This window comes from Sinocyclocheilus anshuiensis, unplaced genomic scaffold (assembly GCF_001515605.1).
Source record: "Sinocyclocheilus anshuiensis isolate Anshui unplaced genomic scaffold, SAMN03320099.WGS_v1.1 scaffold1255, whole genome shotgun sequence".
Classification (NCBI taxonomy): Eukaryota; Metazoa; Chordata; class Actinopteri; order Cypriniformes; family Cyprinidae; genus Sinocyclocheilus; species Sinocyclocheilus anshuiensis.
The window spans coordinates 154409-178963 of record NW_015540914.1 but is presented as its reverse complement, the minus strand read 5'-3'; the positions used below and the strand labels follow the sequence as shown (position 1 = coordinate 178963).

The window sequence follows — 24555 nt, the reverse complement described above, 5'->3', positions numbered from 1 at the left end:
CGGACTCAAACCCATTACTCTTGGGCCAACCAGCCTCGGTCTCCCTTTTCTGTTTTGGGATTGGAAATTTGGTCAGTTTGTTATTTATCTCATTCCTTCTTGTCTTGGTTAATGTTATTTAATTTTATGGATGTTATGACATTTCTGTTTGTGATCAAGTGTGCGTCAGATGAGATCTGCTGTCCACCTTGGCGCATCGTGTAGCTCCAGTGCGCCACGGACAGTCGAGGTGCTCGATTACACAGCGGCACACACTGTCACTATTCGCTCCCCCACATCATGGGCTATTTTTGGATCGGTGCGTTAGCTCATTATATAGAGTTTTCTCCCCTCCCTGCCTTGTGGCAAGCAAACGTACGCGTGACAGCTCGGGAGAAGAGTGTCGATGAGCGTAAGACCTCATTTTGGAATATTTATTTGCGTTTTACACCCATTTATTCTGTATTTTGTGGCCCTACTTCACAGTTTGTGTGGTGCGATGACAAGACAGCTGTCGTACACTAGTTTTCCAAAGAAGCGTCACGGGACGCGTCTCAAATAATTCACTTGGAATCAAGCGCACTGCGCTGTGGCGCACCCTGCTCGCTGTCTCCGTGAACTTCCTCTGTTGCTTTTGACGATATTTTGAACACTGTATCACACCTCATTCAGCTGTTAACAAACCAATTTTTTGACATCCCGAAGCGTTCCAGAAAATCATGGAAACTAACCCTATACCCATTTTGACTATCCAAACTACCCCCTTCGATGACCAGAGACCAGGGACAAATGGGCTGCGAAAGAAGACAGCGGTTTTCGAAAGTAAAAAGAACTATCTGCAAAATTACATCCAAAGCTTGCTGTCCTCCATCGACTTGAGGGACCGTCAGGGATGCACTATGGTGGTGGGCAGCGATGGAAGATACTTCAGCCGGGCTGCAACTGAAGTCATCGTTCAAATGACAGCTGCCAATGGGGTAAGATGGTGTTTATATTTCTTTAAAGGGAAAAGAAAATCTCATGCATGTCTCTCTAGTTCAGTAATTTAAAATGTATTCCAATAGCATTTCTAATAAATGTTCTTATGTGTTTCTTCAGAAAGCTAACATCAGATTACTGAAAGCCCATTTCTTTCTTTCATAAAAAATTGTTTATTTATTTATTTAATACATTTAATAATTTTTCTGATCTATATCAACAAAAAGGTACCATCGGTTTTATTTACCTATTGGTGTATTAATTTTTTGTTATTATTATTTGTCTATTTTATTGTTATTTTTATAATTATCATTTCATGTGTCTTTAAAAAATGCACAAGCTTTATAGCATGATTTGTTGTATATCTGGTGGACATGTTTAGTTGCATGATTCAGTATAGCGTTAAATGGATTTATAGTATAAATGGTCATATCTGTTTTTATATAATGTTTGAGAGCTCTTATATCTGGATTTTGAAATCCCAAACAGCTGAGCATTTTGTTGGAAAACCTGAGAAGCTACAAACTGTGCACATAATGACAGAAAGTTTTAGAGCTAAATCTCTATCCTGGCCTGGCCAAATGTATCCTGTCTTATCTGTTGTGCCATCCCTCCCCTGCACACTCTTCCTGGAGAGCCGCTGCTTCCCTTGTTTTTACCTCTCATGTTCTTGTCAGAATGACGGGGAAACCCAGAACATATGGCTATGAGCCATAATGTTTCATCAACTCTGTTTGTCAACATTTCTAGCATATTTGGTTGTGCCTCTAATGAAGATTTAATGTTTAGTTCAGTCTGAGCATAAAGCCTGAAGTCATTGTTTTTGATGTTATACATTATTTTATTCCATTCATATTATAAAATACAGCCACATCATCCCCCCCCCTTAATTCTCCTTCTTTGTATCAGTGACATTCTTCCATACAAACTCGGTAGCTCTCAGAGGCATGTATTACCGAGGCTGTGTATCCAAAAGCAGAACCTTATATGGATAAGCTGCTCAAAGAGTGCTGGGAATACAGTTCACACTCATCAAGCTTCAACTGAGAGATGCAAGTAAAAACAACAGGCTAAGCAAAGCATCAATCTAGTGAAGTGTTAAACTGGCATATTACTAAGAAAAGAAAAGCCTAAGGTCAGTGCACTTGTTCATTTTAAATGCTTGAGTGAGAGATGCCAAATAACTCACTATTAATAGAAAGTGGCTGATCTTGTAAAGCTTAATGAGTTACAAAGTTGCTGAGATGTCTGGGCTGCTGTCTTGTGAGCTAGAAAGAAAGTATCTCACAATTATCTGAACGCTTGACAAAGGAGGTTGCAATTTATGGCAGATGGAATTGTATGTCAAGTCTCCTTTGAGTACTTAGAAATTATTAGTGTGTGTTGCAAATAAAGAACCCTGCACACAACTGTTTAGTTTTGTCCCTGAGTCAGCTTGTCACTCCTACAAGAATGAGCTACCAGACAGATGTAGCTGTTGATCTGGTATGCAGCAGTAGCCATGACTGGCGCCTCTGAAAGGTGCAGGTTTAAAGTCCACCATATAATGTTATGATAACCCTTGCATGACAGGTGAAAGTCTGGAAGCAAAGAGCCTATTCAGGATCTTAAGTTTAAATATGCACTTTTACACTTGTCATTTCAAACCTGTATGACTTACTTTATTCTGTGGATCACAAAAGAAGAAATTTTAAAGAAAGTAAAAAAAAATTTTTCTCTCACTGAAAAAAATGAGATAAATCAAACTTCACACCAATCAAACCAAAACTTTGATTTCAGATCGGACGTCTGGTCATTGGACACAACGGGATCCTGTCCACCCCAGCGGTCTCCTGCATCATCAGGAAGATAAAAGCCATTGGTGGGATCATTCTCACTGCAAGCCACAGTCCAGGAGGCCCAGGAGGAGACTTTGGGATCAAATTTAATGTTGCTAATGGAGGTGAGAACATGCACTTTTAGAATAATAAAGATGACATACTGATTTCATTATGTTATATATAATATCAGCCTTTAAGGGAATCACTGTGCCAGTGAAGTCATGACCTCAGGTTAGCATTACCTTTGTGTAAGCTGTCATGAAGAACTATTTACACCTCGAAACCCAAGTGGAATAGGGTTGTACATCTTGAATCTCTAAAAAATATCTTCTATGGACATATTTTTATATCTATGGACCTAAATGTACCTAAGATATATTGCTTACCTTAAATTTATTTTTTTGCTTTGACATACACCATTATTATGATGGGGATATAATTTTTCTTGCATATTAGTGACAAACAGTGCAAATTGTATGCTCACCAATACTGAAAAACAGTACAGTAAAATACATTAAAACACAGTAATATTGTGAAATACTATTATAATTATAACTGTTTCTATTTTAATATATTTTAAAATGTAATATACTCTAATTATAGCAAAGCTGAATTATCAAAGCAGCCATTACTCCAGTCTTCAGTGTCATATGATCCTTAAAATCATTGTAAAAGTGAACATGTAAAAGTCTTTACTGTCACTTTTGATTAATTGATTGTATACTTGCTGAATGAAAGTAAAAAAAAAAAGTCAAGCCAAGTGTCAGCCTATATCTCTCAGTGAAACCACATTTATCACAAATATGTGAATATGCACTGTGATGCATTATATTTTCATTTTGGTGGATTATTATGAAGGATATACCACATGTGATGACTTAAAGTAATTTTTCATCCAGAGCATTAATTTTGTTTATTTTGGACCCTATAGCAACACATCAGAGAGCCGCGTCTCATGGACAGCAACACCGAACCGCGCTCTCCTTTGCGTCCTCCTGCACCTGAAGGAACAAATACAAATCGCAGTTTAAACATGCAAACAGAAAAGGATGTGAAAGAGCCCAATTCAGCACCCGCGCGTGGTGTTCTGTGCGCACAGGGCCTCAAAGCGCTTGAACATCGAATTTGCCTCTTCTTGCTCTTGTACCGACAAATACATACAAAATTATGTCAATTATGTCCGTCTTGGAGAGTATCCTCGAAAAAACTGTTGGTTATGTCTTAAGTGAAAGTAAACAGTGAAGAAAGAAATCGGATGTGTATCATTATAATGGATGCGTTGTCTCTTAAAGTGACCGCACCTAATTTACTAGCTGCTGTAATGTTAAAGGTGGGGTAAGCGATTTCTAGTAGCCAATGTTGACATTTGAAATCACCAAAACAAACACGCCCCTACCCCAAAAGGGTCTCGCCCCTATTTTGATAGCTCCGCCCCACACATACGTACGCATTACACAAACCAGGCAACGATTTGTTCTGTGAAACAAAGCAAAATCAATGTTACACCGTGTCTACACCGGACGCAAGTGGTGCGGCGCCTTTTGTTCCGCAGACGTTTTCTCTTTCTGTCGTCGCTTGGCTAATGTCCGTCCTGTGCACTGAGTGCTCTCTCCTCCGCATCATGAGTAGACATGCCCCTTACTGCTGATTGGCTACACGTTTGTTTTGCTACTCGGCCTGAATCAGTTTTCTAAAGCGTTTTTGAAAAATCGCTTACCCCACCTTTAATCCAAGAAAATGAAAGAAAGAAAATCACTCACTGCTCTTGACAATTACTTTGTAGTTTTAACAAGAATTAATCCACAGTCAAACCAAGAATTATTCAGACACCAGATATAATTTTTGATATTTTTTTTTACTAGTGGGTGCAGGACATAGTTAATTTTCTAGTTCATTTATGTAAGTGAGGATAGCAAAATAAAGTAAACAGTTGTGTAAATATTGTCATACTAACAGTTGTCTGAATTTTTGGTTGATTGTAATCCATTACATACCTTTCTATCAAAGTTACTAACATTATCAAGATGAATTTGTTCTGACACAGTTTAACTCTGAGTTCTTGTCATATTTTATTACCATTTTCTAAACTATAGCAAATAAACTGTGATAATGTGAAAAAATGTTGAAGGTGTCTGAATAAATTTTGGTTTGACTGTATATTTAATTTTTACAGTGAAGACTATGCAGTGCTATTTTACATTTGATTATTCGGTTTCTGTACCTGGACACCTACAAACTTGGAAAAACTTAAACATTGTTTAAATAGCACAAATAAATAAATAGAACGAACATACAAATTAAACAATTTCAAACAGGACCCACTGGTACAACCTGCACTGGGACCCTGCAAACCCCAGCTACGGCCCTGCATACAGTATATAACTAATATTCTTAGAAAATGTATTTACATTTTTGAATCACAGATGCAGTATTCTTAGAGCCAACTTACAGTTGGGCTTTTTTTTTTCAATTTTTTTTAATCTGTCTGTTTCCTGTTTACAGGACCATCTCCAGACACAGTGATGGAGAGGATCCATCAGGTGAGTCGCACACTAGAGGAATACGCCATCTGCCCTGACCTCCACATCGACCTGTCCCGCCTTGGCCGTCATGACTTTGACTTGGAGAACAAGTTTAAGCCCTTCAGAGGTGAGGCATATTAACTTAACTTTTCATAATGTTATTGTCACAAACTTCAGTTTACACTCATATACTGAGTTTAAAAATGTTCTTCCCCCATTTTTCAGTTGAGATTGTGGATTCAGTTGAGATCTATCTAAACATGTTGCGAGGAATTTTTGACTTTGGTGCCATCAAGTGCTTGCTGACAGGTCCAAAACAACTGAAGATCCGAATAGATGCCATGAATGGAGGTAAACTCCTGTAGACCATTGCAAATACTTCTATGTAGATTTATATCTGTATGTAGAGTCATATCTTTATGTCATCTGTTTCAGTTATGGGACCATATGTCAGAAGAATCTTATGTGATGAGCTCGGGGCTCCAGCTAATTCTGCTGTTAACTGTGTCCCTCTGGAGGACTTTGGAGGCCAACACCCCAACCCTAACCCTGCATTCGCTGCACCTCTGGTGGACTCCATGAAGGGGGGAGAGTTTGGCTTTGGGGCTGCTTTTGATGCAGATGGGGTGCTTGTCTCTTATCGTCTGATAATCATTTACAAATAACTTACAAATTACACAAACGCAGAAAAAAATGTAAAAATTTCATAAGAATAATATTCAAGCAGAAAGCATAAGAATCAAGGCTGTTAAACCAAATTATTGCTGGATTATTTACAGCTTCTTTGTCAGGGTCTTTGATTGCAGTTCTTTATTTTTATTTAATTTAACAAGTGAGATACAGGAATTGTATATAACAGTCCATACTGTTAAGAAAACAACAAATACACTAATATTCAAAAGTCTGAGGTAAGATTTTTAATGTTTTTGAAAGAGGTCTCTTATGTTCATTTGAATAAAAAAATACAGTAAAAACAGTAATATTATGAAATACTGTTAAAATAAAAAAAAATGCTTTCTATTGGAATATATTTTAAAATGTAATTTATTCCTGTGATGGCAAAGCCAAATTTTCGGTGGCCATTACTCCAGTCTTCAGTGTCACATGATCCTTCAGAAATCATTCTAATATGCTGATTTGGTGCTCAAGAAAGATGTCTTTATTATTATCAATGTTGAAAACAGTTGTTTTTCTTAATATTTTTGTGGATTTTTTTCACGTTGTGATGAATAGAAAGTTCAAGAGAACAGCATTTATTTCAAATATAATTTTTTGTAACAATGTAAAAGTCTTTATTGTAACTTTTGGTCATTTTAATGCGTCCTTGCTCAATAAAAGAATTGATTTCTTTCAAAAAAGAAAATCTTACTGACCCTAAACTTTTAAACAGTAATGTATGTATTCTTCATCATTTTCAAATGATGCAGCAGCTGGTTATTTGGTTATTTCATGTAAAAGATCAATGAACAAGAAATGTACATCAAATAACTTATATTTTAGATAAAATATAATATCACAGAGTTGCTTGTTTAATCAGATTAGATGACAGAACTAACTGGATATGTTTGTCTTATGTATAGGATCGTTACATGATTACTGGTGAGAATGGATTCTTTGTGAGCCCGTCAGATTCACTGGCAGTGATGGCTGCAAACCTCTCCTGCATCCCTTACTTCAGTCAGAGAGGAATCAGAGGTTTTGCCCGCAGTATGCCAACCAGCACAGCCATTGACAGGTAAGAAAACATTGCTGATCTAACCGTGAAAAATAAACTTATTTTTATCTAAAGAACATTCCTAGAAATGTAGGTGTTATATTTCTTTGATAGGATACCTGCACTCTCAGAAAAAAGGGGTACTACTATGTACACTTTAGGTAATATCTATACTTTTAAAGTACTAATAGGTTCCATTTAGAAATAAATAAGGTACAAAGATGTGCCTTTTAGCTTTTGTACCTTAGGGTATAGTGTGTAACATGCTGTCAGATGATAGCACTGAAATGCCTTTATTCACAGACAGGCTGCAGGCCTGAAATTTAACAAGTCATCACTAAAACTCAATTTACTCAAACCACTCTGATAAAAGAGTACTACTAACCTCCCACAGAATGACTATGCTGAGCACTAGCTGTTAACTTTAAAATCAGTTTGACTGTTGTGCACTATCATGAATATTAATTATGTACATAATTAATATTAATGATAATTAATTATGTACATAAATATTAATTACACCTTATTTGCTTGCACTTTTATTTAGCCCACTGCCAAAGACACTTGTTGGTTCTACTTAAAATGATTTCTCACAGCGTGCAGCAATTACTCTTTTTGACTCTCACTTTTTTGTCAAATAAGAGTCAGTGACATTTTCCCTTAACATACTGTAAGAGTTCAGGGCTGTGTAAATTAATGCCAGTCAACTCTCAAAATAATTGATAAGCTGATTATCAGGGAGGAAATCATCCATCAGGATGTTTCCACTCTCTCACAATTAGTTTTTCGCTTCTCGTTCTGTCCAGTGCAAGACACTGAGCGGTAAAAGCATTAGTGATGGGGCCAGAGGTTACAGCATGGAGACTCACTCGCTAAGAATAACAGTGTTAGCTCAGCCCTGCGCTCCTGCAGACACTATTCACCCCACTAAAAATAACTTTCAGGGTGCATCATGCGAAAGACCTGCCTGCTTTGAGACAGGATCTTGTGCTATGAGAAATGAATAGTGATTTAATGTGATTAGATGACATTTGTTAAATGTAAAGTGTAATTTTTTGGGGGGTGTTAAATACTTTCTCCTATCCCATGCAATTTAGAGCTAATTTTGTGGTTCTGTGGTGCTTAAAACATTGCCTAGTCTGACATGGCAACAGCTCAACCAATGGTGTGAGTTGGGGGCGGGGCTGGCTGTTTTCTGTTTTCGATACGATACCGATACTTTTAAAGGCCAGTATCGTCGATACCGATACAATACTTCTAAACTGAACTTTGAAGTTATGAAATGTATTAAATTATTAAATTACTAAGAGTAAAATTGGTAGTTATCCACTTAACTTTATATTCGAAATGCATTTTAACATTCAGTACGCCTTAATTGCAACTTATTAGGTTATATTTTTATGTACACATGATTAAAATATGTTTACTGTAGTGGATCGATACCGATACGATACTTCTAAACTGAACTTTTAAATTATGAAATTCATGAAATTAAAATGGGTAAAATGGGTAATGATACCCACTAACTTTATATTTGAAACACATTTTAACATTCAATACGCCTTAATTGCAACATATTAAGTTATATTTTTGTTAAAATATGTTTACTGTAGTGGTAACCATGGAAATCAACAAATACTATAGTTGAACTATGGTCACTTTAGTAAAACCATGGTTCATTTTCATAAGGGACTTCCAGTGACAAGCTGTTGCACGCATTTATTCTGACAGTCTATAATTTATACTAACATTACAGAATAGAACATGATCAATATGAACTTTTAATGTTCAATTTAAATAAATGTAATTGCACAAATGTAGGCTACAATTTAAGTTTATTTATTGTGAAATAACTCAAACATATGTTTTTTCTGTCCTCATTGTTCTGGACTGCGTTTCACAAAAGCATCAATGCTGTCTTATGATACTTTTGGGAAACACAGGCCTGTTTGAATGCACTGTCAGAAGTGAGTGAACGCTCTCTGTGATTGATTGGTTCCGTCTTGCAACATTTGCGTGTGATCAGATGAGCAGGAAAATAGTTCTGTCCTACACAATTATTCGCTAATATAGGTTATTCATCCAATTTAATACATATTTTACACATTCTTTTTTTTGTAAACACCTTAGTATCAATATTTTTTATTTGAGTATCAATACTTTCGATACTCACATCAGTATCGATAAATCGATACTGATACATCGATTCAAAGTTCTGTCTGACTATACCCTTCAGCTTTCAAAATTAGTTTTAAAAAGATGAACTTTGTAAATTCATTCACACCGTCGTACACTTAAATGGGGAGGCCAAAAAACTGACAACCCTGCCCCACTTCTCTTCTATGCACTAAAGTTTGCAGCTTCCCAAAATAACATGATTGACTGATATGAAATGCCTTTATTAAAGGGATGGTTAAATAAATGAAAATTCTGTCCTCATTTACTCAGCCTCATGTCGTTCCAAAACTTATTGACTTTCTTTCTTCAGAACACAAAAGAAGATATTTTGAAGAATGTTGGTAACAAAACGCTTTGGTAACCATTGACTTCCATTGTATGGACAAAAGAATTCCATTGTATGGACTTCTCAAAATAAGTTATTTTGTGTTTCACAGTGGAAAAAAAGTCATACAGGTTTGTAAGACATTGTAGGGATAGTGGGTGCACTATTCCTACAATGCTTGGCAGTCAAACAGGAAGTGATGTTATTTTGCGCTGCCCAATCAGTCATTAAAAACAGCCAGAAAGTGCTTATTGTGCCATAACACCAGAATTAGCCCTGATTTCCTCAAATCAATATTGTTTTTCACTGTGACTCATTATTCACTTCCTAGAGGCTTTGCGAGATTGATATAATGTCAGAAACACAGTGTCAATGAGAATTTAACTACTGGTGTGGCTAAGATAAAGAAAGAGAGGTCGAGTCTGCGTTTGGCCTGAATTTATACCTTATGAAGTATAGCCATAGTTAAGCAGAGTGTCATGTTTTCCATTCTGTAAATTATATTTAAGTAAGTATGGGTCCTCCCAGCCTAGAAACAGTTCTAGATTGTTCCCTTTCACATTCTCTCTTTCACTGAAGTCACCCTTCTAATCTGAGCTGTTCCCTTCCAGGCAAAAGGTACAGTCACACTAGACTTCTTATTCCATTCACTTCCATTTGTACACATGTGCAGCATAGAAATGGCAGTATACTAGTTTTAAGTTTAAAGTTGAAGTTTGGTGAACTTTGACCTGCAAATTTGTATAGCTAAAAGACTTGACAGAAAACTGACATTTTGGCTCAATAAAAAGAAGACAAACTTCACAAGCTAAAGTTTCAAATGTATACATCTTTATAGTTTAATGGATCATCATGCAAAAGTAAACATTTTCAGTTGGGATGCCATTGTAGAAATGTGATGTGTCATTAGTTAGAATGAATTAAAAATTACAAACCAATCGGTAATGTTTTGCCATGTATGCCATCACCATATTATTCTCCAGCAAAAGTGTTTATGAATTTATTGCTTTCTGAGTTTCTTATAGCAGTATACAAACTATTATAAATAATAAATATAGAAATACTATCTGCACAGCTGGTAATAAGGATAAACCTACTTTTTAAATGTTCACACCATAAATTTTAATTCCCAACACCACTAGAAAAGAGAGTCAAATCAGAAGAGGAACTAATCCTGTTTAATTAGCTGTTGAAATCAACCATAATCAACACATTCTTATATTGTGAGTCTTTAAAAGTCAGATTTTAGAGTTCTGGAGCTGGTGATGGAGAATCCTTAAGTGTCTCTGTTCATGAATCTGTATCATTCTGTCCAACTAATCTGAACTGTTTTTCTGAGGCATGAATGTCTCTTGGGGTTTGAGTTGTTGGAGTGAGGCGTCTCTGCTGCTGTAAACCTTTTTAGGTGACGAGCGAGCTCTAGGCTGTAGCTGTATTTACACTATGGTCCTCTCAGGAGTGTGTGTTTGTTAAGTGGCAGTGGAGATAATCTACTGGAGCATTTGTGCGGTGTAGGTCTGATGTGTGTTTGCTGACCTGTGTTTGAGTGGAGCAGCTCCATGTCTTTATACTGTATGTGTGTGTATGAGTGTGTTTAGGGATGTAAGGATGGAAAGGAAACATCTGCCATGCTCCCTACATGTGGGAAGGGGAAGAGAGAATGTGGGCTATATCAGTGTGACCATGCACTGAGGATGAACTGATGAAATATGGAAAAATTATACACAGGACAATCCTGTGCTGTAACCATATTTTAAACCCATCTAATTTAATGATAGTTTGCCTAGAAATGACATGCATCTTTATATTACATCCAGGGACTTTTTGTGCATTTGTGGTGGGATTTTTAAATTACTCTTTCTGCAGGTTGCATTGTTTCATCCAGTAGGTGGCAACAAGAGTCTATTTTTATGAGTGAGTCATTGAACCATTCACTGAACTGATTTGTTCAACAACACTGATTCATTCAGGAACGAAATAAGTGACTGTCTTTATGAGTCATTGAATCATTCACTGAACTGATATGTTCAACAACACTGATTCATTCAGGAACGAAGTAAGTGACTGTCTTTATGAGTCATTGAATCATTCACTGAACTGATATGTTCAACAACACTGATTCATTCAGGAACGAAGTAAGTGACTGTCTTTATGAGTCATTGAATCATTCACTGAACTGATATGTTCAACAACACTGATTCATTCAGGAACGAAGTAAGTGACTGTCTTTATGAGTCATTGAATCATTCACTGAACTGATATGTTCAACAACACTGATTCATTCAGGAACAAAATATGTGGCTGTCTTTATGAGTGAGTCATTGAATCATTCACTGAACCCATTCACTCAACAACATTTATTAATTCAGGAATGAACCATCAGTTTATGTAGGAAGCCATATTTTGCCGATTTATGAATGAAAACATGATTAAAACGCTAACAACAACAACACTTTTGCTAAGGTGATATTGCATAAATACCCAAAAAAGAAAAGTGGCTTGTTTCAGGTTTTTTTTTTTTTTGGGCTCAATACATTTTTGCATTTCTATTTGGGGATGCCAGTGATGAAAGTTCACTCTTGATATGAAATAATATGAATCTCTGAACTAAAAAAAAATGCATAAAAAGCTGATTATTTGTTTGTTTCTTAAAATTTAGTTTCAAGGCATCTTTCAGTATTTGTTGTTGAACTCTTAATATTGGTCCTCGTCGTATGTGTGTTATGCCACTCACTAGATTAGACTTTATAATGTAGTCAAGTCCTTAAACTATTTGTTTATATTATAATTAATCAATTTCAAGCACTGTTGGTATTCAAAGGTTCACTTTCAAAAATATTTTATTATACCTTGGAACAAGGAATGTAAATGGAAATCATTTTAGTACAACTGGGGTACCAGCTTAATGAGACTGCCTGTCAACTCATGCTAACATTCTGCTAGTTGATAAGAGGGTGTATTGCCAGACTGAGGTTAGGAACAGCTGCTGACTTTAAAATCCAGCTAAACACATTATTTTCCAAATGCATCAAGCCTTTTTTAGGCAGAATTGTTAGTTAAAATCCAGTCACACCCACATGAACACATATGCATGCAAAATATTTAAAATGCTGGATTAGAGATAGCGCTGCTTGTGTTGGCCACAAATATGAGAATAAATCATCAAAAACATGTCAAGGGGTCAAAGATTCCAGTTTGCTGTCCGTATGCCAGGCTTTCCATTCTGCTCCTTGTCCCTTGAGTCAATAACACTTATTTTCCCATATTTAGTAATTCCACCCATGAGTAAACAGCTGCATCCTAACTCTTCTCATTTACATCGGTTCCCTCTCATCTGTCCCTTCATCTGATGGGATCTCAGCAACTCATTACCCATAATGCCAGACTGCAGTGTCTGAAAATAGTTAGGAATCTAGCCAACTATCAAAGATCAACAAACAGAGGAGGAGACTTGTAATTGCATTCCTCCTCTTGTTTTCTCGATTACTTTCATTTTGACACTGAATATCTTTCATTTTCATAGCCATGAATGATTATAATTGCCGAATACAAAACTTGCTGTCTTAACAGTAATGTTGTATGACAGTATTTGTCCAGAAGTAGGCCTATTTCTGTGACAGCTTGCAGGAGTTTGACAGTATAAGGACGTTAAACAGGTGTAGACTACACACTGATGATTAAAGTGCTCTTTGCTCCTCCAGGCTCATGGCTGAATCTCAACATAAATGTCAGCCAAAATGTCAGCATGGTTTCTTTCTGCTTTTTGCCTTATAAAGACACTGGATTGAGAAGACAAAATATGCCGCTTGATTTATGAATCAGTCCAAAGGACAGATACTAAATGTACTACCAATGAGTGTGTAGAAAGCTGAATGGTAATTTCTTTGCTCAGATACATTAAATGATCATTACCTCAACATACATCTTCTTTCACAGTATGTCATTTGTTGCTGTTTACCATATAGTCTGGTATTTAGATATAAACATGGATTAGTCATTTTTAGAAACTAACAGCACATCCATCTGCCTGTACTCTGTTTATGATTTTTCATTTTCCTTCAGTCCTTTTCTGACTTACAAATGAAAGATGAAAAGGGGTCTGAAAATGTATTTGTGTTCACAGAACTGCCAGACAACATGCATCTTCATCTTATTATGCAAAGACATTCCCTAGACTTCTAGTTTCTCTTGGTCCAGAGCTCAAGTCATGCTAACACTCATAAACACACTGAAAACATTTGGCAGCATGGCTTTGTACTGAAGGAAAAATGCATTGTTATATTATATTATATTGCTAATGTATTTTATATATAATATATATTTAATTTGTAATTTATATAACAATAACAATAGCACATTTGCACTTTTTATAGTGCAACATTGCAGTGCCATGTAGCTAGTTACACATTTTTAAAGATACTCATAAAGGGGTGATGCTGTTAGCCAACGAGAGAATGTATTTAGTTTCAGATTTGATCTTGTCCAAATAAACTCTGAGTTGGATTGCACTGGAATACTCATGCTTCCTGTTTGTTTACAGGGTTGCTAAGGCTATGAAGGTGGTGCTTTATGAAACTCCCACAGGCTGGAGATTCTTTGGCAACCTGATGGATTCTGGGAGGTGTTCATTCTGTGGAGAGGAGAGCTTTGGAACAGGTGGGTGCCATCAGAGTCCTCTAAAAGCATATAAAAGCCCCACTTGAGCTTTTACAGTTTAAAAGTCATCATTAATCTTCTGTCAATATTCACTTTATTTACCATATATTGTGCCAAACCCATATGATGTTATTTTTCTTTCAAACACAAAAGAAGGCATCCTTAAAGAATCATTATGACGTTTTATCTTAATTGACATTTTCGGAGGTTGTTTTTTTTATTAGTACAGGATAGTGAATCATCTGAAATAGGGAGAAAGTGAGAGTGGTTTCTGCTGGCAGAAGCAAACGACTACTCCTCTGCTTTTCTCACAAAAGCACAGGGTGGAGGTGCAGAAGAAGAAGGTGAAGGAGTGAGAAGGAAAGAGATTTTTGGAAATTAGTGGCTATAGTTCTCTAGTCCCACATATGTGACCCTGGACCACAAAACCAGTCATAAGGGTCAATTTCTCGAAATTGAGATTTATACATCATCTGAAAGCTGAATAAATAAGCTTTGTTAGGATAGGACAATATTTGGCCGAGATACAACTATTTGAAAATCTGGAATCTGAGGGTGCAAAAAAATCAAAATACTGAGAAAATCGCCTTTAAAATTGTCCAAGTTAAGATTTTAGCAATGCATATTGCTAATCAAAAATTAAGGTGAAAATCTGGAATCTGAGGGTGCAAAAAAATCAAAATACTGAGAAAATCGCCTTTAAAGTTGTCCAAGTTAAGATTTTAGCAATGTATATTGCTAATCAAAAATTAAGGTTTGATATATTTACGGCAGGAAATTTACAAAATATCTTCATGGAACATAATCTTTACTTAATATCCTAATGATTTTGGCATAAAATAAAAATCGATAATTTTGACCCATACAATGTTTTTTTGGCTATTGCTAAAAATATACCCCAGTGACTTAAGACTGGTTTTGTGGTCCAGGGTCACATATGAGTTGTTGAGGGATAAACGTAATCAAAAACCTTCATCTGGTCAACAAGATAAGCATGCACTTATTTGGACTTTAATGGATGTTTGTTCAACGACGGGCCCTTTTTATGTCTCAGGAGTTGAATTGAAACGTTTTAATGTGCATTCATAATATATATTTGCTACTTTTCAAATTACGTTTATGTATAGATTTTTTTATTTGTGTCAGAACAATACATTCAATCTTAAAATATGAGAATCTGTCATTGAGAAAATATTATGATAATTCAAACAGACAGAAAAATACAAATAATCAATGTCAATATTATTGTTTGATTTATGTAAATTTATTTTGATTGCCATGGAGACAGTGGTGTGATTGACAGTGGCGGCTCGTGGGTTTTAAAATAGAGGAGGCACACTAATTGTATTGGTCTGGGGATCCCTGACGATTATTATTATTATTATTATTTGCTTAACCACTTTAAAATGACTTTTTGGTTGCTTTTAGTCAGAAAACGAAAAGAAAACGACACATACAGCAAGATAATATAATTTCACTTACCTGGCCTATCACTTGAAGCAAACATCCATCCCTTCTTAAAAGTCTGTGTTAAAAGAGCCGACTGCTGTAACGTTAGCCTATATCCAGCTTAGGCATGTTCTCCCTTTATTTTTAATTTGTATATATACTGTTGAATGACAATTTGGTAAATCTGTTGGCGATCAAATATTCAGTATCGCTACTCATAAGTACTTGGTACATTATCAGCGCAGCAGGAGACTTTCAAACTAATATCACGTAAGTTACGTCTCTATGATGATTGGTTGATATACCAGAAGGGAGGCTAGCCATGCAAATCTTCCCACATAGTGAGGTAGATATGTGGGGGCGTGTTAGAACGAGCCATTTTAGGTAGGTGTGGCTGACTCTGAACTTTTATAAAGAATATCTCTTTGGATTTGAGACTTTAGTCTTTACAACTTTACAGATCTTCTTTATGCACCAAGAGCTTGTAACACTCCAAAGAGAAAGGAAAAATTGAAATCGCATCATATGACCCCTTTAACATTAAATCCTCCTCCTCCCATTTTCACCTCAAAATTTTGGGGAAGCTGTGCCTCCCCTGCCTCCCCCGAAGAGCCAATCGTCATTTCCAATCAAGCAGTAATTTTGTCAAAGAAATTGTAAAAATGTTATTTAATTAAGTGTATTTAGGACATACAATTCTAGCTACGAAGTTAACCTTAGGAAGACAAAGAAGTTGGTTATTTTAAAAAAGATCACAAAATCATAATTTCCACCACAGAATATTATTAAATAAAACGTGGTGGAAATTACATTTGTTGGTTCAGAAAAAAAAAAAAATCAGGAAAAATTTCCTGTGATGTATGTACTGTATATGCTCAAATTAAATAAACTAGTGAGAATGTAAAGAGTACGTTTTAAGCTAAATTATTTTCTTAAAGGGATAATTCACCCAAAAATGTTGTCTATTTTCATTTTTGGTTGAAATACCTCTCTTAAGTCCACTGGGCCAAAAGTGCCTACACTCTCAAAAAAAAAAGGAACAAAACTGTTGCTGGGACAGTAATCTTTCAAAAGCTACTAATATGTACACTTAAGGTACTAAAATGCATATTTAAAGTGCTAATGGGTACCTTTAAGTACCTAATATGTACCACTTAGGTGGTACCTTTTAGCTTTTGTACCTTAGGGTACTACCCCAGTGACTGCTTTGTACCTTTTTTCTGCAAGCGTATAGCTGTAGGAACTCCCATACGTAAAGGTGAGCCCTTGCATGGTATTGAATGGTTGTGTTTTGGTTGGCAGCTGAATGTGGAATAAGCAGCTGGCGCTGAATGATGTTGCTGGGCAGACAGACGCTTGGCTCTGTTGTCAGCAGGGTCGATCTGTAAAGCCTCTGGGGTTTTTACACCATCACTAAGACCTTGACTAAGACACGAGGCATTGTCTGTAGGTGTCAAAAGAGCAGCCTGCTCATTATTCACCATGTTTTGACTTTGCTTCAGGATTACCATGCGGGCATGGGCCACTTGTCTATATACTGATTTCTTTTTCGGTTCCTTTTTCGTTTTTTTCACAAAACACTCTCAGCTGTGCTAGACATACTACTGTATGTCTACAACAGTATACATACATTCATCATATGTTTTATCTGTTGTTGTAGGTATCTGTTATAAATTAATTGTGTTTATGGAATATTGGCATGAAGCGAGTTTCCCTTTTGGCTGTGAACCAGGTCGCTTCTGCGTCACGCTTATTGTTTTGTGAGCTAAGGGAAAGTCAACAGATAACAGCCTGACAAGCTGTTAAATGTTGAAATCTGCTTTTTGAAGTGAACTTTATTGTGTTTTATTGATTTTAGGGGTCAAAACTAATTATACAACAATGTTATGTTGGCTTACAACAGTCTTTGGCTGCTGATGTGATATGCGGTAGGCCTGAGCATTTTTCAGTACTCCAGCATTAGTCACACACAGAGAGCGGCTGTCGGATATGCTTTTCCTGACATATGATTACATGAAATAAACCAGATCAAAGAACAAAAGTCATAGAGAAGATGTCAAGCATAAATCAAGGCAGTGAGGGCTTTCATTTAGTCATTGTCTTGTCCTGATTTAGATCTGTCTCACCTTGAAAACATGAATCATCTGGGCTTTTTAGGTTGTGTTCAGGGTGTGTTCATCAAAGAATCCTGAAAAAAATGTTAAGCTGCATATTAGAATGGTTTCTGAAGGATCATGTGGCACAGAAGACTGGAGCAATGATGCTGAAAATTCAGCTTTGCCATCACAGGAATAAATTATATTTTAAAATATGTTAAAATAGAAAACAGTTGTTTTCAAATGTAATTATATTTCAAAAAAATTTCTGTATTTTTCTATTTTTTATCAAATAAATGCACCTTTGGTGAGCATAATCTTACCGTTCATAAAAAATCTTACCATAGTAGTAGTAATGTAAATTGAATAGCAAAATATTGCTATCAATATTTTTGAATAGCAAGTATATTGCTCTCTTTATCTCTCTCTTTTAGGTTCAGACCACATCCGCGATAAAGACGGCCTGTGGTCAGTTTTGGTATGGTTGTCCATCATGGCAGTGCGAAAGCAGGGGGTGGAGGAAATAGTGAGAGATCACTGGGCCAAAATGGGACGCAACTACTTCTGCAGGTGAGCTAAACCCAAAACAGCATCTTCCCAAGCTTCATTTCTAACATCAGTCTTAATTTCAGGATGTTTCTTTGTGTATACTTACAGTACCCAACCTCTCAATGGCTTTTCCTTTGAGACAGAGTAGAGTAGGCAGAATCTCTTTAATGTGTGCCTGGATTGTTTTTGCCTTTCCCATACATGTTTCCCACATTCACCATATTTAGCTCTACTTGTAGATGTCATGTGAAAATCCTGGGAGCTCTCCAAATGGTCATGCAACCATTATTTATTACTGTAGGTGCTATTAGGTTATGGTCGTAGTCTTTCTGTTACATTGATCTACTATAGTGTTTGTTGTATTTATTTTATATCTGACAGGTTTGACTATGAAGGGGTGGACGGCAGGGCAGCGTATTACCTCATGAGAGATCTGGAAGCTGTTATCACTGATAAAGCTTTTACCACTCAGAAGTTTTCTGTGGGTAATAACATCTACAGTGTGGAGAAGGCTGATAATTTTGAGTACATTGACCCAGTGGACGGCAGTGTGTCCAGGAAACAGGTCAGTTCAGCGCTCAGAACATGAGAGGCGGCCTGTCATATTGCAGCCACACTAGACTTTGTGCTGTATTTATGTCCATTCATACGTAATACAAATAGGAGACAGGAAATGCTTCTTTATTTGATGTTGCTTCACAACAGCTTGTTTGGCAAAATACTGTGTTGCTAAATAGGTTTGCAGTGCATTTTCAACATGTTTTCTGCGGAGTTCAGCATGTGTTGGTAAGATTTTTTTAATGTTATTGAAAGAAGTCTATCTGTTATGCTCACCAATTAAGGTTGCATTTGCTGGATCAAAAATACAGTAAAAGCAGTAATATTGTGTAATATTATTACAATTTAAAATAACTGTTTCCTATTTTATCATATTTTAAAATATAATTTATTCCTGTGATGGAAAAGCTGAATTTTCAGCAGCCATTACTTCAGCCTTTAGCATTACATGATCCTTCAGAAATCATTCTTATGCTGATTTGCTGCTCAAGAAACATTTATTCTTCTTATTAATGTTGAAAACAGTATTTTTGTGAAAACTGTGATACATTATTTTAAGGATTATTTGATGAATAGAAAGTTTAAAAGAGCAGCATTTATATGGAATATTTGAAACTGCCCAAACAAAAGAAAATGATTCCGTATGATTCAACATGTGTGTTTAATTCATTTGAAATGAACCGTTGTAAATACTTGTGATTTGAAGATGAAAAGAAATGTACACATTGGTCCCATAGTGCACCTTATTCATCTGAGATAATGGGGAAATGTCAGAGATTTTGCAGCGTAGTCGCTCGTATAAAGAGCTGCCAGGGGTTTGTTGAGCATTAAGGTTTTATGTTCAGCAATTATACGCTATTTAGTACGGCACGCGTCCTGTTGTGCACACGGACCACCCAGTGGGATTCCTTGTTTGGGCATCTACATTCACACTTAGCTGCTTATGTGTGCACCGTATATACGGCATGGCTGAAATGAACAATATATGTGTGAACAATATATGTGCTGAGATTCTGTTCAAATTTTCATTCAGCTGCTCTCTCTCTCTGTCACTCCTTTTTTGGAGAATGTGCTAAAGCACAGAGATGCACATGTGCTTGATAGTAATGGGAGAAGGATGTTTCAGTAGATTCTTTATCTTTATCTGGCCTGGATTTGCTGTACCAAGATGCAGAGCCCTTTAGTGGTCTGTGTTACACACACATAAACACTTGCATAGCCTTGTGTTTGAAGTTTACCCAGCTGACTCAGCTGGTTCTGACCAGGAATTTGCGGAAACCACCTTCTCCCTCTCCAGAACAATCTCTCCAGAGACAAAAATGATGTAGTTATGGCATCTACCAGCAGGGGGTTACTGGATGCTAACCAGCCAAACCTTGACCTCTTGACATTAGCCTGACACTTTACTCTTTGCATTTCGACACCTCATCTACCTCTTATCTCATTTATATCTCAGAATTGCAATCGTTGGTATACAATACCATTCAAAAGTTTTTAGGTCAGTACGTTTTTTTTTTGTTTTTTTTTTTAAGAAATTAATACTTTTATTCAGCAAAGACACATTAAATTGACCAAAAGTGACAGTAAGGACATTTAAAATGTCACTAAAATCAAATAAAATAATCAAATAAATGCTGTTTTTTTTTTTTGTTGACATTTTACTCATCAAAGAATACTGACAAAAATACAGTTTACAAAAAAGTATTTAGCAGCACAACTGTTTTCAACATTGAAAATGATAAATGTTTCTTGAGCACCAAAACAGCATATCAGAATGATTTCTGAAGAATCATTGGAGTAATGATGCTGAAATTTCAGCTTTGCCATTACAGGAATAAAGTACATTTTAAAATATATTCCAATAGAAAGAATTTTCAATTGGAATATTATTTCACAATATTTTTGATCACATATATGCAGTATTGGTGAGCATAAGAGTCTACATTTTGTATGAGCCTCATGATTTGGTGTGATTTCACACTGGTGACATGGGGTCACGGCCTGTCGTTCAATCAGTGATCTCCCACCGACCGTGACAGTCACTTCAGTCATCCGGCCGGCGTCTCCACAGCTGAGTGTGTATTATTACCTCCCAATGCCGGATCGTGTCAGCTGTCCTGGTCCTCCTCTCTGCGTGTCTACAGGGGGCCACCGAAGAGACACTCAGCTGTCGGAGACCATGACACACGCAGACACACACCAACACAAATATTACATCTACAACAGTGGTTCTGGTTTTGATTCAGGACCCAGATTTTAAAATGAACATGGACATGTCCTTAAAATTCAAATAAAAAATGTATTATTTTTTAATAGTGAATAGTACACCTATATAGGCCCAATAAATATGCAAAATTGTTTACATGACCTAGGTGTAAATAGAAAAAATTACGACTTATGTAAATGTATTGTAAATGTACATTAATTTGTAAATAGTTATTTAATTACAATAATTCCCTGCTTAAAATACACTGTGATCAGCACAAGTTATGTTGAACCTAAATCCTGAAAGTATTTTTGAGGATGAGTGCATGTCTGTTCCATCTACCTAATTTGGGCAACTGTTTTCAAATGGCAGATGAATTTGTTCAAAATACTATTGAGTTTGACTGAATGAACAGCCTTTGATGTCAACAAAATAAGTTTGATCTAATATTAACTTGTGACTCCCTGACCGCTGGCCAGTTTTCTGATAAGAGTCTGGCCCAGAGTTTTTCCTGACATCTAGTGGATAGTTTTATGAATTACAAGGGAAATCCAAGTAGTAAAGCCAGCCTAGATTTTCATAAAATTACATTTTAAAAGGTCTGTTTAGGAACACGAATGTGCCATGTTGAGTGTTCGACGTTTTCACAGTTTTGTTGTGATTCAGATCTCAAATGTTTTTTTGTTTTTTTAAAGATATTGTGGTATAGCATACTAGTTAATTTTTTTTGAGCTGGTAGCTGAAGGTTGTAGGTTCAAGGAACAACTCAATGATCAATCAGAATTGTTGGCACTAAAATGAGCTGCATTTCTATTTCTGCACTTGTCCTGCAGGGCCTAAGGATCATCTTCACAGACTCGTCCCGAATCATCTTCCGGCTCAGTGGTTCTGGTGCTGGAACCGGGGCCACTGTCCGTATCTACGCAGAGAGCTACGAGAGAGACCCAGAGAGACACAACAGAGAGACTCAGGTGAACAATTCACTTTAGCTATTCTAATATTAACCCCTTGATTGGCAGGATCACAGCGACACTTGTGTAAAAGCTTGTGCTATTGAACCAGTGCACTGCCAGCATGCTTTAGAAGAAATAATGCTGCGTTTCATTTACCTCAAAAGTCGGATGTCGGAGCTGATAATGACGTCACACCCAAGTGGACCGTGTTCCAGTACAGAAGTCAGAAAACCAAGATGGACACGTCCATTGTTAGCAATACCAGTTGATTAAAAGCACATAAAAAGCAGTATTTTGCACAGATAACGCCATAGTATCATAGCACTTACAATAGAAGTGAATAGGGCCCAATTTTGTTGGATTTAAATGCAGAAATGTGAAGCTTATACTTTCATAAAAACACTTACATTAATTATTCTGTTAAACCGTGTGTATTATTTTGAGCTATAAAGCCAGAGAAAAGGTGAAGTATTTTTCTGATTTTAAAATCATGTTAACATGCATATTGTTCACATCTTGTGGCTATACTATTAATAGAGTGAGTATTTTAATGTTTATGGATTGACCCGATCCACTTTCATTATAAGTGTCTCACTATACATGTGAAAATTAATTTTTGTGGTAATCAAATGTTGTCGATTCAGCTAAACCCAGATTATTCCTTTAATGCAGTTTGCCATTGTATTACATTTGTTTCATGATACTGGCAATCTGTTTAATACAGATTTCCTCACTCTTTCTTTTGATCATTGTAGGTTGTGCTGGGTCCTCTCATTGCCATTGCTCTAAAAATCTCCAACATCCATGAACGAACTGAACACAGAGGCCCCAACTTGATCACCTGAGACCAATCCAGCACCGCACACCAGGGGCCAAGATCACTTTCCTCACTCATCTGATCCTTTTTTTATTTGTGCCTTTCACCCTCAACACCACAAAGAATGTGCCAACTATTCATTTTGCTGCTCTTTAATCATTTCTCTCCTCGTTTTCCTTACTTCCTCTCTCAGTCTAACTTGTTTTTCTTCTTCATTTGTCTTTTCAAGGGCCCCTGTATGATTTTCTTTTCCTTTGCACATGTATAAACTCATGTAAACCACTAAAAAATCCAAAGGGAGCAAAGCGTTTCTTCATGTTTATGCAAACGCTCCTTTACCGTGTTTAATTCAATGAGAATGATGTTAGAAACAGAATATATGTAGACTACTTTGTGTTTCGATTCAGATGCATGGGGTCTAAACCCTAAACCTTGTGAATTTGGTAACCGTGTGCTTTTGTTTACAATGTAGCTGTTACAAAGAAACATATTCAAAACAACCAATGAAAAGAGGGAGCAGTGCTGTTCAGTATTTACTTATTTCTGTAGAATTCACATTATGACGCATCATATTCTGTGCAACAGCTAGAGCTGAGCTCATGTCCGAGAATGAACCACTAAAATAATAATAAGGATAAGGATTGTCTTGAAAAAGGCTCCTAAATTCCTACATGCAGTTAATTGCTAACACTGGTTTTGATTTGCAATTTTTTGATCACTTCCTGAAATGTGCTGCAAATTAACTTTGTGAATCAATGTATGAAATGAGTTAAAGGAAAGTTTTCTCTTTTGGCTAACAGTTGGTCAGCTTAAATAATGCTTAGTAATTACTTTTTTTTTTTTAATCCTGCATGAATCAGTTTGTTTAATGTCAGATGGATTATGTGCATTCCGTTGTTTGATAAGAAACATGCCTCTAAGTTTATTATTATTTATATTATTATTATTATATAACGCTTCTGACATTTACAATACATTTCTCTGAGCCAGTGTTTAAGATATGTGCAAGGATTTTTCAAAATTCTGCTGTTCTTAAAAGTCCCATATAAACCCTGTACAAATTACAACAACTCCAAGGTGAAAACAAATGCTCCCTTTTAAATAGTACTTTGATGAAAGAAAGGACTAAAACTAAATAAATACAATGGCCTTAGCTGTATTTTAATTTTGTATCCTAAAAATTGCATAAATAAACTTTATCTTTTGTGTGTCCTGGCATCTTGTTATTGTCATACAATCAGTGAGATCAAAGACTCATACATGTTATACATGTCCATCTTCTGTCATTTCATTTCAGAGAATTATCCATGGATTTAACAATATAATTATACTGACTAAAATAAAACATCAAATTGTGTCTAATAGTAAGGTTTTTGTAATAAGTCCCTGCTCACCAATGCCACGTTTACTTCATAAGTACAGTAAAAACTAAAATTTTAAAATATTATTTTATTAATTTATAATAACTGCTTTCTATTTTAATATATTTTAAAATGTAATTTATTCTTGTGATGGCAAAGCTTAATTTTCAGTAGCCATTACCGCAGTCTTCAGTGTCACACACTCAGAAAAAAAGGTATGAAAGCTGTCACTCAGGCAAACATTAAAGAACTAGTTTTTTTTATTCACTTTTGTACTATTTTCACAAGCAGCTCTTAAATTTTCAAAATTCTTAGTGTAATATCACAACAGATCATCAAAAGTGCACTTTTTTCAAACATTTTTCAAACATAATTTTCTTATTACAATACACAC

The 24555-nt window shown here is 36.0% G+C and overlaps 1 protein-coding gene across 1 annotated transcript; it reads left to right on the top strand.

The window, feature by feature from the left end:
* Positions 1-353: 353 nt before the first annotated feature.
* On the top strand, positions 354-24009 carry pgm5 (phosphoglucomutase 5). The gene is made up of 11 exons (XM_016487215.1): positions 354-956; positions 2737-2899; positions 5280-5426; positions 5525-5650; positions 5735-5925; positions 6880-7034; positions 14057-14172; positions 18152-18287; positions 18648-18831; positions 21864-22001; positions 22739-24009. The coding sequence occupies exons 1-11, from the start codon at positions 699-701 to the stop codon at positions 22826-22828; spliced, it is 1704 nt and encodes a 567-aa protein (XP_016342701.1). The 5' UTR covers positions 354-698; the 3' UTR covers positions 22829-24009.
* Positions 24010-24555: the final 546 nt, after the last annotated feature.

What these genes read in the sequence shown, in the direction of transcription:
- pgm5 (XM_016487215.1), top strand. Translation starts at nt 699, where the DNA reads ATGGAAACTAACCCTATACCCATTTTGACTATCCAAACTACCCCCTTC. An exon ending in GGACGCAACTACTTCTGCAG is followed by an intron (nt 18,288 to 18,647) that starts GTGAGCTAAACC and finishes TATATCTGACAG; the next exon opens with GTTTGACTATGAAGGGGTGG. An exon ending in GACACAACAGAGAGACTCAG is followed by an intron (nt 22,002 to 22,738) that starts GTGAACAATTCA and finishes TGATCATTGTAG; the next exon opens with GTTGTGCTGGGTCCTCTCAT.